Genomic DNA, 14,548 nt, shown 5'->3' with positions numbered 1-14,548 from the left:
GTGATATGCAGGTTTCATAACCTCAGATCCCTTTTCAAAATTCCATTTTATTTAGCTCATTTTATTTATTTATTTATTTGAGCCCATTGTTTTCTTGTTGAAGGTACATGTATTCTTTTACTTGGGGACAATACGCCACTTTATATGAAATGGCAACCCTGTGTCACATTGTAGGTTCCATGATTACAGCCGTATGAACATATCTACGGATCTTTCTAAATCAAAATTGTTACCATTTTCGTGTTAAATCTGAAATTCTGCATAAGCATGTGCTGTGCTAGGGATCGTGAACAGTAATTTCCACTTTCCAGTACCGTCCAAGAACAGACTAAATCAATGCTAGCCTGCAACATTTTCAATTATGTCGTGTTGGACTTTCTTTAGAGATTCTGTTATTCTCTATTTCATTGTCACATCCGTGTTATTTGTGCTGTGTGGCGGCTGTAAAAAGTCCTCTGATACAGTTAATCAATGATGTTTATATTTTTTGACCCCTTGAAAGAATCGTTCAGCACGAACATTCTGTTTCTGTATTCTGTTATAGGTACTTTGGGGTTTCTTCTTTGTTGGCGAGGCCTTTTTTCAAAACTCGGGGTGGTTTCAAAGTTATATCCTACTTGAACACTGTATAATCACCCTTAGGATATGTTACCTGCTTTTTAAATTTGTCTTTTGAAGTCTTGTCTGTGATATGCAGGCTTCATAATCTCAGATCCCCTTTCAATTCCATTTTATTTAGTTCCGCCCATTGTTTTCTCGTTTAGGGTACAAGCATATTTTTACTAGGGGACCAATCGCCGCTTTGCATGGAATTGCACTTCTGTGTCACATTGAAGGTTCCATGATAACCGCCATATGAACATGAATATGTTAATTACGCCAAATATAAAGTAAAAAAATACATTCACCATGATTCCATTGATACCATACATTTTATGACAGGCAATATATTGATTTGTTCTAATTATTGTTATCTGTTGTTTTGTAAATCACATCAAAATTTCGAAATTGTTTTTGATCTTATTTCCTTTAATTTTTCACGAAAAAACACTAGTACATTATAACAAATTATTCTGTCTATAAATTCTACTTTGTGCAAAGACAAATATAATTATGATAACATGGTTCAGTAAATTTCTGTTAAATCAATTTTTGAAATTTTCTTTTTCATTTTTAGATACCTTGAACCAATTGAACTTACAGAAGAGGAGAAAAAGAACATTGCAAAGAGTTTGATAGACTTACGGAACAATATTGCACTTGGTATGGCGATGATAAATTTACTATGGATTGCCATCAACTTTATGTTTCAGTTACAAAGTCCGACGACCATACCGTTGCCATTTTCTGTAAGTATATATAAACTTTTACATTTAAATAACATGAAGAATTAAATAATATTTTAAGATATTTCAATCTAATAAAATAAGCTTACAAACTTTACCCAGATGCTATGTAAAATTATAAGATATCTATAAACATTTTCGAAATAAATCAAAATTATTTTAATGAAATTTTTAACCCGCCTTACTTTTAAATTGCAATTATTTCATTATGTTTTATAATGTTGAAAATGTATGTGTTGTTTATTATTCTGTTAAATAAAATGATGGAAGTTGCTTATTAACTTATTGTTTTTTCAGGGATCGTCTGACAATCCTGAAAGTCCTGAGTACTTGGAGGAAAACCAAAAAGATACCGATATGAGTGCATCAGACCCAACAATATCATTAAAAGTTGATTTATTGGGATTGCTCTTTATTTCTTTTACTTAGCAATTCTATTGCTTTCAATTTTTATAGGTATTGAATAAGCATAGATGGGGGAAAACGTTCCAGCATCTAGTATCCGTAACAAAATTACCTCAGGTGATTTTTTATAATATCCATCTTGCATCTTGATTAAATACTCCAATGACGCATTCTTTTTGCTGTCTCAGATTACCAGTATTGATTATTAGGTTTTGGTACAAATTATTTTGTTAGCTTTTGAAAAGAGTAAGATTACTTTATTCATATATATTGCGTGTGATAAAATTTTGTAGCTAGAATAAAACATTGACATATTTTGCTATTTTTCTTGAAAAGGTTGGTGTGACAGCAAAACGGTCTAATGTTGATTCCGATAAAGCTAGGGAATTTATAGAAAAAATAATTGCAGATTGTTCTGATGACAACGAGGACGACGACGATGAAAAAGAAACAAAAAACGAACTGCAGGTTTTACAGAGAACTGGGTCAAGGTTAAAATTATTTGCGTTTAAAAAATATATATCTTTTTTTAGGTTTTCATTTGGTTGCTTTTTTAACAACCAATTAATTGAAACAAACAGTTTGAGAAACACAATTATATATCACCTAGCGCTTTCCATTTGATTTACAGAAAATGTCCGTGAAAAACAATATTCGGCTCTCTTAATGACAAATTTGTAAGGAAATGAGTGCTTAAATTTTATCTAATTAACGGTTGGATCTTTTCATACATTGTTTCCTTTTCGTTTTACCAGTTGATCATAGCAATATTGGATTATTCAAGAGACTGTTTCCGTACATTATTGTAAGTTTTATTTATCTGACACACTGTCATATTAATGCATCGATTTCAATTAAACAAAGCATAGAATAGCGTATAAAGATATTTGGGGGTTTAACCTTTAAAAATTATGTAATGATTTTAAACAAGGGCCCTTTTAGCTTTATTGGCACAAAGGGGTCAAAGGGGAGATATTGTTATCCCAAAGGGCCATTGTTCGGGGCGGGGTTGGGTTCGGCTTTTTAAAATTTTCATTTTAAAAAACCCCCCCCTTAAAACCAATCACTGCCCAAAAATCAAACTTTCCAAGAAAGGGGTCCTTTGGGGTGGGTTTTTCCCAAATCCCTTCCCTTTTTTTTCATAAGTTGGTCCACGGGGCCAGGAAAAGAGTTTTTTAAAAAAAATTCTTCTCTGACAGTTAAAGAGGGGAAAAACTTTTTTTTTTTTGGTAAAAATTATATCATCTTAGGTCTTTCTCAAAAGTTTTTCCCCCAAGTGTCAAAAATTTGGGCCCCGCCCGGGGTCATAGGGTTTAAAAATTTAAAAAACTACTTGTTTAAAAAAAACAAGGTTTTACAGCTTTTATTTTTTTGTATATCATTTTTTTTATAGAAGGTTGTCTACAAATTAATTCAAATTATTGCCTTGTGTTCAAAATTGACCCCGCCTCGGGGAACATACGTTTTACTATATATACAAAAAATGAAAACAAGTGCCGGAAAAAAGTCACATATAAATAAAGGCAAATGATCATAAGAGAAACCGGTTGGCAAATAATTAAATAACTTAACTCATGTACTGTGTTTTTTGTTTTATATATATATACATATATATATATACTTAAAAATCTCTCGTCTGAAGGTACAAGACTTAGAGTTTAGAAATTATGTATATATTATCATATTATCATATATTCATATATAGGTCATCTAAGTTTTTCAAATGTTCGCCACAGTGTCAAAATTGGCCCGGCTCCGGTGCGTCAGGTGTTTTCCTTATAATTATGTATATATAGTAGAAACATGAAAAAATTTCTCCTCTGAATTTCCAAAGTCTTAGGGTTTATCATTGTACATGAAACATTGTGTAGAGGACATCTACCAAGATTGTTCAAATCATAGCTTTTGGATCAAAATTGGCCCGCCCAATTGGTCATAGGCTTTCTTTATATGTAATAGTAAATACTTAAAACATCTTCTTTTAAATTTAATACAGTTGTAATTTCTCCTTTGTGGGATCAGATAAAAATACAATTTTGCATATAAACGATTGTAAAAATGAGAGTATTAATACACACATATCACCAAATCGATATGTCGATATGCTAGACAAATTACGGCACAGCCCCTAGCAGAACAGTCGTGAAAGCATAGCTACTGCAAATCCACGATCACTATTGTGTGGCCCTTACACAAATAACAGTTTGTCTTCAGGTAAGCGCTTTTGGGCCATTGCCCCCTTGTTAATACAGGTACCGTGTAACTGAAACAAAAAATGGTTTAAGCGCAACTTCACGGCGTTTGGATGACACAATGCCTGATATAGGTAGATCACAAAGCGTCAGAATTATAACAGATAGTATAGATGGTCTTCAGGCGACTAAGAGAGAGCATCCAAAAAGTGACGAATTGAGATTGAACTTGCAACATGAAGCACGTAGGGCAACAGATGAAAATATAAAAGAACCTCCCCCAACAGTAAAGAGAAGGCGGTTAAACCTAGAAGCAGGAAGATCAGAGCTTGCATCTAGATTACAGGAAATTAATCCTTCAACTATGAAATTCTTTCTTGAGTGAGTCATGTGTTTATTATTGATTAATATGTTTAAAAAATATACTGTACTTAAGGTAGTACACCCCTAATACATTATCTCCACTTTGAAGAGTTATTCAATTAGGCTAGAATCACTGTAAAGTGTATTGAAACTGAGGGGCGTGGGTTCAAACCCCAGAAATGGAAACTTTTTTTTTTCTTTTTAACATTTTTTATAAATCTCTCAGATCCCTAGTGGAAGAAAAAAAAAGTGTTTCATTTTAATTATATAATTATTGTAGGTATTTATTTACTAAATAATGCCAAAATTAATAGCAAATATGATACCAGATATTTTCAAAGTTTAATAAAATAAAAACTACACGGTAAAAGTATTTAATATTTTGCAATATCAATCAATATACATGTAAGAACATTTTGGCGTACTATGAAAACATTGTGGAAAATTTAAGGGAAATTTTAAATTAGGCTTTTTACATAGGGAAAAGGTCAAATAGGTGTTAAACGTTGGTGGGGTAGGGTGACATTTTATGCATATTAAAAACATTTCGTTTAAAAACAATAATTTTGCTTGTTTAATTTGTAACGTCAATGTCATTATTTGTTCCTTAACAATGAGCGATAAGAAAACATTTTTCATAATGATGATATTATAGATAATTTAGAGTTCCTCATTTCAGAAAAAAGGCCCTTCTAATGGCAAATCTTCACCTCAGAAAATGTCCATAACTCATAAACCACACCGTAAAATTTGTTTAAATAATGCATACAGGTGACATTTATGACATTTAAGACATATAACTGTCCCATGGTGTCAATTTTACAGGTTATTTTTACGTAGAGTATATTTGTTTGTATTGCATATAAGACTTATATATATTTCACAGAGTTAACATTACATGTAATTTGATGTAGCGTAGCTATTAGTGAAAATATATTAGATGGTGTTCACGAATGAAGTTTTATTTAATATTGCATACAGAATATATATATATATATATATATATATAGAGAGAGAGAGAGAGAGAGAGAGAGAGAGAGAGAGAGAGAGAGAGCACGAAAAATGGGCACGGCCGCACGCCGCAGCCGGGATTCGAACCATGGGTCTCTGGATTGCCGGTCAAGTATGCTAACCACTACACCACAGCGGCCGTTGCTTTTTCTTCGTGCTAATTGGCCTTATATATCTAAGCTATTTTTAGCTTTATTGTGACGTCATTACTTTTATTACCATAGCGGCGAGCTATTTATAGCTTCTTTTACCGCAGTTGGCTGACTCAGTCACTATTATTAATTTTCTTATGGCAAACACATTTATTGTTTTATAAGACCATTCCCGCCCAAGAATGAATATATATGAAAGAAAGAAAGACATGAGCGAGAAATAATACATAGAAAAATCGCACGAAAAATCGGCACGCCGCAGCCTGGACTCGAACCACGGGTCTCTGGATTGCCGGTCCAGTATGCTAATCTTATCAAATCATGACGTCAAAGTTATCTTGTTGAAAAATTATTCTGTGATTTATCATGCTTTTTTCGTACATTTTGAACATAAAATGTGCAAATGTTAATGTGTTTTTCAAAACTGAATACATTTTACTTTACGACAAAGTATATTTGTGACGATATTGACACTTAGGATAAACTATTCTTTTCATCCGCATTCAAATATTCTTTGCTATTGTGCAACTTCAATGTGAAATTATCAAATATAGTTTCACTGTCTATTGAAAAGTGAGTGATAGTAATATTGTCTTCTGTTGACAGCGTACCTCAGAATAAACAGAGGGACGAGGGTGACGAAATATATGAACAAATAGGATCTAAAGGTAAACAAAGCATGATTTTTTTCCTCTTGATTTGTGTATTATGTTGTAGTTTGGCAACGCGATAATTGGCTTTATTGAACCCCATAGCTGTCTCATGTTGTTACTTTTTTTTTTTTTTTTTTTTGTTTTTTTTTTTTTTTTTTTTTTTTTTTTTTTTTTTCCTAAAAGCGTCTTGTTGTGTATAAAAGAAGTGTTACTTTGCCAACGTTTTATGTGAACCAGTCTTAGCAAAGTCTTATTAGGTTAAATATTTATGTTATTTTGTCAAAATGTGGTGCTGACTTTTCTAAACACTGTTTTATTGTTTAAAATCAGCATGTGGTCATGTCCGAATTTGGTGTTAACATGCCTAATTGAAGTCTTGATATATCTAACATGCAAATTTAAATTTTGATTTCAACTTGTCTTTCTTTTCAAACAGTTTTGTTTAAATGTGATGTTGAATTGTCTGAACTTAATTTGGCAACCACTGGAGTCTTCTTGACCAATTGAGAGTCTTGTTTCTTTAAACCCTGTTGTATTATATTATATTGTCATTTTGTGGTACTGACTTGTCTATACACTGTCACATTTTGTCAGACTGCCATGTAATCGGTCTTTTTATGTGAAACAGTAGTTTAATCTTGTGGGAACTAGGTTTCAACTTGTCAAATTCATGTTTTTTTTATGTCGACACGAGTGATAACCTTTATATTAACTTGTCTGACTATTGTCCTGTTTTACCAAACTGTTATGTTGCTTTGTATGATTTGGTGTTATTCTGTCTTATTTTGCCCAAAAATCATGCTATCTTTGTTGTTTTCTTTTCTAAAAATACACTTATTATCTGAATAACATATTATAACTAATGTTGACTAGGCTATAAATTATGTGTGTACGTGTAAATTTTATTTTATTATGTCAAACAGTATTATTGACATGTCCAAACATTGTTTATTTATTCATGCTATTTTGTCCTAATTTCATGTCAACCTGCCTAACCACTGTCTCATTATATTAAATAGTGGTTATATCTTGACAAATTATGGTTTTGTATTGAAAAAAAATTAATACATCAAGTCGTAACGCTGTTTTGTTTAAATGCAGATTTAACCTAGTCTAGGTTCGCCTTATTATGTAATACTATCTTGTCAAAACGTGGTGATGACTTGTCTAAATTAACTTGCCAATTTATTTCGTTAATTTGTATTAATACCGTCTTACTATGTCTTACTATGTTTATTGTCAAAAAACGATAATGACTTGTCTAAAAATCCTCATATTTTGTCAAAATGTCCTGATAGTGTATCAAAATTCGTCGTTAATTTGCCTTAACAAGAGACTATTGAATCAATTGTGCAAATTTGGTGTTCACTTGTCAGACAATAGTGCTGACTTTGCAACACGTAATCCAGTTATTTTGTCCAGATGCGATGATGTCCAAATTTAGTGTCATGTGACCAGAGCCCGCGCGAATAGAGATGGCTGAGCGTGGAATTTGCTGCGTAATAAAATAAACAGCATGCTGCAGTATTATTTTAAAAGAGCTGATTGATTGCCATGATAATATAGTATTTAAAAAGCATTTCCTTTCGAAAATACTCACAGTTATTTCACAATATAAGACACATAAAAGCACGGAAGTTTAATATAATAAGACATCATTTAGACAAGTTAACATCGCTTTCAAAGAAGAAAGCAGATCCGTTTTTAAGAAAATCAGACAGAACTAAATTTGGACAAATTCATACAATTATTAAACATAATAACATATCTATTTTTTTTGTTCTTTGTAGTTTATCATAACAAGGCATCATTTAGCCCAGTCAACACCCAATTTCGGCAAGATAATACGAATATTGAACGTACTATGACAATTCATTTGTCCTTGCTGGCTAATGAACACTTCTGTTCGACACAGTAAGACAATGTTAAGGCATTTACGTGAACACCGTATTTTGACAAAATAACATTGCTTTGGTGAAATAAAGAAGTACTTTGACAAGTAAAAACAATAGTTCGACAAGAGAAAACTGTTCCTATGATCAGATAGTCTTTTGACAAATCAGCTTAACAATTTGACAAAACAGTGCGACAACTTGACAGACACATTTAAGACAAGGCAAACGACATTTTGACATGAAAACATTACTCTATGAAATAATTAAACAATGTTAGGACAAGTCAACATCACATTTCGAAGTAATAAGACTACTGTTACGCATAATAATGTAATGCTTACACAAGTCGACAAAATATTATGGCAACACAACACTAATATTTGACATAATTAGGCGCTTTTCGGGGAAGACGAAAAGAAATGTAACAACACGAAGCAGCTATGGCGTTCCATAGAAAAAAAATAAATGCAACACTGATCTTGTCGTTATAGGTAAAGTGGGCCGTCAACTTAGCAAAGGACTTAGACATTTTTTAGCGCAGAGAAAGAACCCAGATGACACTGGACGTGCAAATGGAACAATGGAACATCGTGTCGATTTACCAGAAGACCAGAATCAATGGTATACATTCCATTAATATGGAAATAAAAATACGTTTATCTAGTTTTTCACTTTGCATCGTATGTAAAGACGTTCTTTATCTTAATATTTTTTTTTGTATTTATATATTACAAAGCATTTGTTGAATGAGTATTATAAGGAAATAATTTTTACCAATATGCTACATGATATTTTGAAACCCTATCGAAATCTTATTATGAAATTTATCACATTAACCACCGCGCTGGAGTTTAATAAAACCATCAATATGATCAGTCTGATCAGGATCCATGCTGTTCGCTTACCAACCCTTTCACAAGTAGAGTAAATAATAGCGAACAGCATGGCTCCTGATCAGACTGTGCGGATGCGCAGGCTGGTCTGGATCCATGCTGGTTGCAAACGCACTATGTTGGTTTTGTCGTGACGCGGGTAATATTACATTTCCTCTTACATATCAATCGCATGTTTCGCGAACAATAATAATTTGATGAAAAATACACCACTGTTGTTTTGCGCAAGTGGTGAATATAGCATTTGACTGTATTATTTTTATTTACAGCACTATTCAGGATGTTTGAAGTCGTTTGTATTACATTTATTTGTTTATATTTTTTATTTACAGTTCTATTTAAGATTTCAATGCGTGTACTCACAGAGTATTTAGTTTTACATTTAACTGCAGATTATCTATTTACAGCTCTATTTAGGGTTTATTTTCGTGTACTCAAACAGTATTTAGTTACTGTATTATTTCTGTTTACAGCTCTATTGAAGAAACAACATAAAATACAGCACTTTAAAAGAAGTAACAAGACACCTACTTCTGATGAACAATTTGAGTATACCAAGATGATCCGCAGTGTTTTTAAAATTGGAATAAACATGACATTTGACAAAGTACCATAAAATAAAGATATATAGACAAATCAAACTACATATTAATGCTAATCAAAAACGTACTCTGAATCAAAAATAGTCTTGAATCATTGATTTAGGATAAATTTTCTTTACTAATGTTTTTTTTATCAAAAATATAGATTTTATTGCATAGGTATCAACTGCACCTTGGACAATCACCACATTTTATAAGCTTGTATATATGTTGTAAAAATCTGGGACAAAACCTTATTGACAAATGGTTGACTGAACATTTGAATAAACTGTTATCAAATCATTAATTTTTGGTAAGAATTTATGTTATCATATATATTTATTTGCAGTGGAAAAAAATCAAAATATATTTGTTACTTATGTTATACGTGTACTTGTTCTTTTTTTAAAACTTTTTCTCTTTTTAATTTTACAAAGTGTATAGCTATATGGCAATGTTGCTTTTATTTGATATGATTATCTAATAATATTAATTTATTTGTTTTGCTTGATATATGTAAATTATGTTTTATATATATATTGAAGTGATGTCTCAAACGTGGATTTTTAAATCCAATTGCAAATTTATCTCGACGAGTTGCATACGAAATCATATTGAAAGATATACAAAAGAAATTAACAAAACTAATAAAACAGAATTTTTCCTTCTTTTCAGTTAACATATTTGTTTCCTATCTATTGTATAACTCATTAATTTATAAGTTTTATTTTAATTTGCACGAGTTGCAGGCTGTTACCTGATCAATCATTGCACCCAAGTTTTTGTTGCTTTTTATTATGACATGGATTTGTATAATCAATAAATTTAGTTTTGGTCCATTCCGGTTGTTTTTTATTAAGTTTGTAATAAAATATTCAGAGAAATTTGTTAGAGATACAGACATTAGCGTCAAACTATTGCCATTCCCTCGTGCTCTTTACAATTTACAATGAAGAGACGACTTTTGAGTACATTCACATGCCGGAGCGTCGGTGGTTCTACTCGGGTATCCTTTGTGCATGAAATAATGCACGGTAGGCACCAGAGATCTTCCTCCATCAGTTAAGCTGAAAGGTCGCCATATGAACTTTATAATGATGGTGCGTCGACCCAGGCCAAAATCAAGGAATTAAGTGCCACAACAAAGCTCAGTTTAAATTGCTCCACAATTACATCTTATAGTTGTTATCACATATAACATGAATCAATAAAAAAGTTACAAACATAACTTCTTAATTGTTACAGTGATTTACAGGCGTGCACATATAGATAAGTCTTACGATATACACATTTCAAGGGTTATATGTGCACATTTACGATATTGATAGTTGCAAAATGATAATAAATTATGTTGAACATTGCGGCTGATGGTTATTTTGAATAGTTACACATTGCCATGGACCTCACATTGAAAAAAAAACTCTCACACTCTGTTGCAGATATTTTTCATGTGTCAAAAAACGTTAAATCTATTTAAGTACATACTGATTTGATATGTGGCCGTCACGCTAAGTCTAAGAGCCAGATCAAATGACCATGTATATAGACCTACTACGGAATAAATTATAATGTTTCCTAGCTAATTCGGGGGTACTTGTTTCAAAGCGTTAGGTACCGCTTACTAAGAGGAGCACACACCGTTTAATATTATTTTGAGCTTTTTGAAACATACGATATTATTATTCAAAGATTTGCCTTTAATATCTGTGTATATTTTATTTATTTCTTTGGGCAAATATTGAATTACAATTACTTACATTCAAGTCGAATAAACCTTTTTATACTCACGATTTGTACAGTTTTGTAAAAGTGAGTAGCACATGCGAGATATCCTAGCCAAACATACTTCAAATGGCGTATCATATTGGAGGAGAGCTCTTTATTCTGTTTACTAGTACTCACAACATTCGTATTAGATAAAAAAACAACTCTTCTTTTAAAACAATTTTTATAACGGTATAGAAACTTTGAAATTGGATAAACTTTTAAAACGTCCAAACAATGTTTACTTAAATGATTATCAATAATAAAATTAGTTATAAAAAGTCCGCAATAACATTTTGACTAAGATAGTGAGTTGGTAATAAAATAATAACGAAACAAATCTTCATTCTCATATTTTCTATATTTACGGTAACAAAATGTAAAACATACAAATCACCAAATGACAATTTTTGGATTTATAATTCTGTACTTCACAGGGTTGACTATTTGGACAATATTAATATATTTTATACATGAATAATACATACATCGGTAGCTGTAAAGATAAGTAAAATTGTGTTGTTTACATATTGTTATGGTCGATTCTCGAAAAAGTTGTAACATAGAATGTATCTATTATTTAACACATCAATAGTGTATATAAACTGAATAAAATGTTCCATGCTGCTATTTTAAGTGGGGTTTTAACTGTTTAGCAATGATTTCGTGAACGCGCAATTTACTCATTAGGAAATACATAAACATAGTTCTTTCATACAAACATATATTTTGTAAGTATTCTTTTTTCAAAATTGAAATAACATTTTTGCAGCATATTTTTTGCTTTATTCACTTTTGCCTTTTCAACAAAATTCTAATGATCATAGTATTCCTATTTGTTTTCCTCTCAATCACTACTTCCGTTTTCCTTTTAATCGGGAAACTCTTCAGGAGGAATATATTTATTGTTTAATACATGTACATCTGAAATAATATCTCGATTTGTAAATTGCATTATTTCATTTAACGAAACCATGGCTTCTGACGAAACTAAGGCCATCTGAATATCACGAAATTTCACGAAAATATGTACACTTGCTTATTAAGCAATTATTCAACGCATTGTTTTATTTCTTCTCAAAAATGTTGTTTGATTTATACACACAAGAACAAATAAATAAAACGGCATGATATATACTGGCATAGTAAAAAGACATCTCAAGTTATTTTTGTGAATAAGTGAGGACTGCGCGCACATTCAACCCTCAACCGTTACATTTGTCTTTGCGGAAATTGCTGACAAGGACGGTGTTGGTCTAGACACTGGTGTAGCCGTCGGAATGTCGTAATGTACTGGCGATTTCCTCATATTCTTTGATGTTTGCTTCTTTTTTAACTGTGTAACCATTTTCTTGTTTAAGTCTACAAGTGCACGGGTCATCGCATCTTGAGCCCTTTTGTCGTCTGTGAATAGAAAAACGTATTTTGCTACAAAAATGTATCCGCTTTTAGACAATAAAGGTACATATTTATTATTAAAAACGGCGCATTTTTTCCCATTTCTATTGGACATAAAATCGAATAAAATTATCAGTGTTACCAAAACAAAACTTAAAAAATAAGAAAGGAAAGAAATAACACTATCACAGTGGACAAAATTTTAATTGAACATGTTCAGAAAATACATACACAACTATCTATGATACACCCCCTAGCACCGCCTTAACTAAAATTAATGGAGGAGGCAACCTTTAACATCCAATGTTTGTCTATGTACTTAAACGTTTTAAATCTCCAATTTCAGCAAGAATTTTACTTACTCAACAGCTTAGCACGCTCCAATGCATCCTCAAAGTGTTGATAAGCATCCTTGTATTTCATAAGGTTGACTGAAATACCAATAGCACGTGTTAGTTAAAATAACATCATTCCTAAAATGTATTTGCAGTATTCTTCCTTATTTTATTCACATAAACTACAATATTGTTTGTCTTTTTCACCATTTAACATTTAACCATTACAAACGGGAAAGTCTATATAGCAGTATACATGGATGAGTTGAAATAGATGTGAATGCTAATATGATGAAAACTACAAGAAAAGTCAAAAATATGTTGGCCATTGTAAATTTATGTCACATATCTTGATGCCAAGTAATTAAGCTTCCTTATACATTAATTCTAAAACTTTATGCATGAGTCATATACTAGTACATCAAAATATCAACATCAAAAGTTAATTTCAGACTGAAAATATTCTGACTAAATAAAGATATCAGATTAATATCATTGCAACTTCCCCCACTGTTGGCTGGTAAAGGGATAAATGCAGTTGCTAGCTATATCTGCCGTGGTCAAGAAATCTTCTGGAGTATATCATATATTGGAAGAGCATTTCTATGTAACATTAGGATTTTTGGCGCAATGTACATGTATTGTACATGTATGTATGTAGTGAAACAAATATAACACAACCGTTTCAAACACACCAATACCAGGAATAACATGAAATGGGTATACCACATCCAAAGAGAGAAATTCATAAAACAAAAATATGTTTTATTTTCATTACATTTCCTTGACAACCATACCTTCGGCAACAGCAACCCAGCACATTGGACTGTAGTTGTAGCCTCTGATCATTGGCTTCGAGGGCTGACCTCAGAGAGATTTGAGGCCAGACTCATGGGCATATTCGTATATCTTCATCATCAGGAAACAATTACCGATTTCATGAAACAACCAGGAAGTCTCCTTCGGACTTGTACATAGAGGTGCCTTCCGGTTATAGCTGTAAAGTTGATAAAATATAGTTATTATCAAATGTATGACATAGAGATTATTGGAGGTAGATGCTTATTACATATGATATTTTCTTTAAGCAATCTCATCGAGTAAAGATTTCAAAGAGTCAGATAAAATGGAACTCTTATTAATTGAATGTATGGACAACCCTTAAAGAAATCAAACAGCAAAATGATAAATTCTCCAGGTTAGATTTAATAAAGCCTGATCAGAAGGCGGTAGTGATAAATGCAAGCTACCGTCTACACCCCCTTGTACCGGTTAAAGCATTTTTCAGCATTGACATATAAAACGGTGTTTAGTTTAGACCCTCGAAACAGTCGTATTAAGTAAGTCTTGCCTGCGTCACAATAGTCGAATAGAAACTATCTAAGAATAAAGTACCTACATTAAAGTCTTGTAAATGTCCACTAATAGACTTACAAGGATGCTACGTATCAGCAACCGAATGGAAGAATATAACGGCTAGTCTTGAAAGAAATGTCTTATTGAATACATTATTTGTAATAAAAATTTTTTTTTTAAATATTTCAAGAGAAAAAATAACTG

At 31.8% G+C, this 14,548-nt stretch overlaps 1 protein-coding gene and 1 pseudogene across 1 annotated transcript; both read left to right on the top strand.

Annotated features, from left to right (window-relative positions):
• LOC132746861 (chitin synthase chs-1-like) overlaps nucleotides 1–1,735 on the top strand; it is a 59,712-nt pseudogene extending 57,977 nt beyond the window's left edge.
• Nucleotides 268–10,100, top strand: LOC132746863 (uncharacterized). Its single transcript, XM_060736136.1, has 8 exons — nucleotides 268–293; nucleotides 1,178–1,349; nucleotides 1,644–1,736; nucleotides 2,088–2,242; nucleotides 4,004–4,324; nucleotides 6,076–6,137; nucleotides 8,509–8,638; nucleotides 9,384–10,100. Exons 1-8 carry the CDS (start codon nucleotides 268–270, stop codon nucleotides 9,403–9,405), a joined length of 981 nt encoding a protein of 326 aa, XP_060592119.1. The 3' UTR covers nucleotides 9,406–10,100.
• The last annotated feature ends 4,448 nt before the right edge of the window (nucleotides 10,101–14,548 follow it).

This window comes from Ruditapes philippinarum, unplaced genomic scaffold (genome assembly GCF_026571515.1).
Source record: "Ruditapes philippinarum isolate M1 unplaced genomic scaffold, ASM2657151v2 ctg2866_1_1_1_1, whole genome shotgun sequence".
Classification (NCBI taxonomy): domain Eukaryota; kingdom Metazoa; phylum Mollusca; class Bivalvia; order Venerida; family Veneridae; genus Ruditapes; species Ruditapes philippinarum.
Note: the sequence above shows the minus strand (reverse complement) of the source record. Positions and strands in the feature narration are given on the sequence as shown.